The 4,683-nt window shown below is 49.7% G+C and overlaps 2 protein-coding genes across 2 annotated transcripts; both read right to left on the bottom strand.

Moving 5' to 3' along the window:
* Positions 1–822: 822 nt before the first annotated feature.
* On the bottom strand, positions 823–2,012 carry AK88_05645 (uncharacterized protein; the record flags this gene model as incomplete). Its single annotated transcript, XM_012483247.1, has 2 exons — positions 823–1,686; positions 1,932–2,012. 2 exons carry the CDS (start codon positions 2,010–2,012, stop codon positions 823–825), a joined length of 945 nt encoding a protein of 314 aa, XP_012338670.1.
* Positions 2,013–2,498: 486 nt separating this feature from the next.
* Positions 2,499–4,656, bottom strand: AK88_05646 (uncharacterized protein; the record flags this gene model as incomplete). Its single annotated transcript, XM_012483248.1, has 2 exons — positions 2,499–2,797; positions 3,676–4,656. Coding segments are annotated over 2 exons (1,280 nt in total), but the record flags the coding sequence as incomplete, so codon positions are not given.
* Between the last annotated feature and the right edge of the window lie 27 nt (positions 4,657–4,683).

Below are 4,683 nucleotides of genomic sequence, written 5' to 3' on the forward strand. Positions count from 1 at the left end.
CTCCATTGCAACAATGCACCACATCACGTAGGTTCAATGGTGAGGGATTACGGACTGTAGATATGATGTTCGTGCGATGCACTGATTGTGTCCGCGTTAGGTTCAACAATGAACGGGGTACACTGCAATGATATGTTCTTGTACGAGGCGCTATCAACAGCGTAGGAAGACTATGGAATGTTTGTATCATAGGAGTGCATGTGATACGTATACTCCATTATTATAGAATGTAGAGGTTTGTTCTCACTTTGTGCGTAATATTCATTAATGAGAGTATGGGTGTAAAATGGTGTTGTGCCAGAATGCATATGCCAGACTTGTACAATGATTTATATTGTAGGATGTTATTTTATGCAAAAGGATTACCGTAAGTGCGGGGAAACAGGTGGGAGTCATGTGTATGCTGCATAATATACGATGCGTATAAAGTGTTAGTCCCCAATGTACCGCGGGAGTTCCCTGTAAGCATGATTCCCCTGTTGTGACATATGCAGTGCGGTTGTGTGTGCTTCCACTTTCTCGGCGATGTATATTATGGCGGATCGGTGGGAATAAAGTTAGGTTTCTGTTTTCGTGTGCGTGCTCGCATGTCCTTTCTTCCGCCACATACCGTGCTGTCTGCAGTGCTGTGTTCGTTCCTGTGTTTCCCTTCATCTTGCTGTGTATATTTATTGACCATTCCCACACTCGTCAGGACTCGTGGTCGCCGCTGCACGGCACGTTCCACGCTCCCGTCGTGGCTGCACACGTCAGCTTAACGAGGGGGTGCTGCTGTTCCGCCGCGTGCGTGTTGTTGTGTTGTGGCGGCATCCGTATTCGCAGTCATATCGGTGCCGGCCGCGTATGCGCATTCTGCCATCGGTCCTTACCTGCCGGTACGTCTGGTGCTGGTTTTCCGCCGGCGACAGAGTTCGGTACTGTGGCCTTACTCTCGGCATTCTCAGGATTGCTGCTGGAGACGTCCTGGATAGACTTCATGCATGTTCCAGGTGTCTGCGCGCATTGCACTGCGCCCGTCTTTACCTCCTGAACTATGGTCTTCAGTTGTTGGCCTAACTCACGTATAGCGTCTCTCTCCTCTGTCTTCATTTCTATTTCTTCATCCATGTTATGTGTACCCTTTGTGGCCCCGTCAAGTCCTTTTATCTCTTCCTTACATTTGCCTTGTACTTGTCCCCGTCCAATGTCTTCAGTCAACTTCTTGTTTTTCTCTAACCATTCCTGAATCTTGTGCCCCATGTCGAATTGCTGTGTTTGTATGTTTTGAAACACTCCCTGGCCGCACTTTCCCCCTTTAATTAATCCAGGCGAAGCTTTCTCCAGTTCTTTCATTGTGTACCATGCATTATCTATTCCCATTTGACTTTTGCATGGAGATGCCAGCAATATGGACATAAATATATTTACTATTGCGCACCTTATATATTCCTTCAACGCTGCATTCTCATCTTCTCTTTCGTGCGAAACCCCGGACTGCTGTGGCCACCTGTTCATGAAAAATAATGCTCGTGACATGAGTGTGCACATTAGTCTATCCGCTACTATCTTTACCTTAAATGTTTCTTTTCGCCTCAGACTCCTATAACCCGCGTTCAAACAATTAGCTGCATAGCTGTCTAGGTTCTCATCTTCCAAATATTTCACAAATTCTTCGAGTAGCGCTTTTACATCTTCCCATAGGCTTTTCTACAATTGGAGTAATGCGGGGGCAAGTACATATATATCATTTTCCTGTCTTCACGGAGGATACTCAGGCCAGTCGCCGCTATGCTACATTCTGTACCAGGTATGCTATCCTCACAGCGGGCATATGCTGTCCCGTTCAAGTAACGTAAACATATGTTGTCTGCAAGCTGATTACCCTGCGTATCGACCACCTATATATATGTGTAGGCGCCTGCTCACTCCATTTTGCCCTCACAATGAATTACCGTATATGCTTTTTCATCCCGCCCTATTCCCCTTTTCAGCACATATTGTGCTAATAAAGCCCCTAACGTCGCATACGTCATATTGTCCTTATCATGAATTAATAGTGTGCAACGGATGAAACAATTATCGCTCAGATAACGGCTTGAGTATAATATGGACACAATATTCTATTACGTATTATGCAGTTTCTGAGGCAATGGAATATGTCTTGCATTATAGGGTGCCTTCGGAAACATGTCCCATTAACAAACTAAGCCCTATGTGAATTTAATGACACACCCCATAAATCGTGGGATGAAAAGAATGAAAAAAAATGAAATGAAAAAAGAGAAAAAAAACAAAGGAAACACCAGGACAATACTGGACAACGTGTCATGAATACGGCATTCTACACCGGTCTCCACTAAACGCCTTGACACACACTGGCTGTCTCTGTGTGCGTACACCTCAAAACCGCAATAACAACATCAATGCGTCTGCCGTGGTTGCTGCCGGCGTGGTCGCCCTTGTTGCGGCCCGTGTTCATCCCATAAAATTTGTGTGTTGCCGTCTGCGCTCCCTGCTCTCTAGATCCCTCTCTGTGATCCCCCTTTCTGTGGATGCTTCCCGCGAACCGCTTTACTCGGCCACTTCGTCGAATCGTTGTTACACTCGACCGCGTGGCTCGACGAGTTTGCTCGGAAATACAATCTCCTCGTTCTTGCTCTCGGAGAATCCTTCGTCGAATCCTTGTTACACTCGACCGCGTTTGCTCGGAGAGACAATCTCTCCTCGTTCTTACCCGCGGCACAATCCTTCGTCGAATCCGTCGTGCACGCGGCCGCTTTGGTCGACGCGTTTGCTCGGAGAGACAATCCTCCTCCTTCTTACACGGGGCTACGTGCGCGGACAATCGCGTTTACCCGGCCGCAGGCGCGCGCAGAGACAATCTCTCCTCCTTCTTACGCTCGGCCACGTCACTTGGCCACGTCGTCGAACCCGTTACGGGGAAAGGCGCATGTGCTCGGCCACAAGGTCCCGTCTTACTCGGCCAGTGCGTCGAACCCCTTACAGGGAGGGCCGCGTGTGCTGGGCGACAATCTGGCTGCAGACGCGACCGTGTTGTACGAGGTTACGTAGTTTGCAACTGGTGTGCGTGCGTGCTCGCGCACGCGCGACCGCACAGACAAATGCGCGTGGATGTGATGTTTGTACAACGTGTAGGTCGTTCGTATCGAGGTGCATACCAGCTATAGTGCACGGAAGTTTGTTGTAGGAACAGGGGCGGCGTTTGTGTGTGTTGCCAAAGGCACCGCACCCGCGTGCTGCCGCCGCTGCTCCAAAAAAAAGCACGACAACAACCGCACAACAAGGAGAAACAAAAGAATGACCACAAGCGCACGACGCATGTGAGTGGCGCGACGTCCCAGACGTGGATAGAGTATACGACGTGTGTACAGCAGTGTGTGCGGCGTGGCTGACGTGGATACAGTGTACGACGTGTGTACAGCAGTGTGTGCGGCGTCGATGACGTGGATAGAGTGTACGACGTGTGTACAGCAGTGTGTGCCGCGTCGCTGACGAAACGTCGACACACAGTATACGACGTGTGCAGAGCTGTGTGTACGACATGACGGACGAAATGTGAACACAAAGTGTACGTCGTGTGTACGACGGCGCTGACGAAACGTCGACAGAGTGTACGGCGTCGCCGCGCGTCATGCAAAGCAGGGAATGTATGTTACCACTAGAAAAAAATGTTACTTAAATCTTTGGTCAAATCTTTCAGTGTGTCTAGGAACTGTGTGTCTCCTTGTATGGTACTGAGGATCTGTTGGGTCAATTGCTGTGTGGTTTTCTTTAAGTCTATCGTGTTGTTAGTATTTCCTGCGAGCAGCGCATGCGCGTTTTTATCCGTGAACGGTTGTTGTGGCTTTTGTGATGCTGATGGTGGTGTGGATGGTGTGCTGTGGGTTACACTACTATCCGCGTTGTGTTGTGTTTGTTGTTGCGTGGCCGCTTTCGACGGGTCCAATGGCGACGGCCCGGATGGGGTGGATTCGTTCGTGTCGGATTGGCCGCCGTGCGCAGGTGTATGCAGTTCCGCCTCGTCATCTCCTCCGTCGTGCTCCTCATCGTCCTCGTCGCTGACGTCGTCCAACTGCTCCTCCTCCAACACTTTGTCCAATGTTGCGTCGTCCAACGCGCTTCCATTTGCGTTTGCCTCGTCATCCCCGTCGTGTGATGACGACGGATCGGTTTCTTCCACAAAATCAGGCTCTTCGTTTTCTAGATATTCGATTTCGGGTAACACTTCTTCGTCTTTATCGATATAGGCATCTTTGGGCACGTTGGTCATGTCCAACGGTTCTAACGTGCTTTGCTGCGAGGTTGGTTCGGAGGGTGCGGTGTCCGATGATTTCGACACGTCGTTTGTGGTAGCGGAGGGTGTTGTTGTGGACACTTTTGAGGATGCTTTTCCTATTCCCCATAAGTCGGCATCGTCCGGTACATCACCTAATTCTCCAGAGGGGGGTACCTTTCCTATACCCCATAAATCCTTCTCACTCAGATCTTCATCCCATATATCAGGTGATGTGCCACGGGAACCGGTAGCGCCACCCCCATGGCTACTGTTCTTATCTTTCTCAATGCTTGCACTTCGTGTGTCCGTACCCTTCCCATTTTGTGCACCATCTGCTCCACCATGTCCTTGTTCACCCTTATCCCTGGCACCCTCTGCTACTGCACTCCCGGTACTACCAGTACCAT

The sequence above is a fragment of the Plasmodium fragile genome (assembly GCF_000956335.1).
Source record: "Plasmodium fragile strain nilgiri unplaced genomic scaffold supercont1.196, whole genome shotgun sequence".
Taxonomy (NCBI): domain Eukaryota; phylum Apicomplexa; class Aconoidasida; order Haemosporida; family Plasmodiidae; genus Plasmodium; species Plasmodium fragile.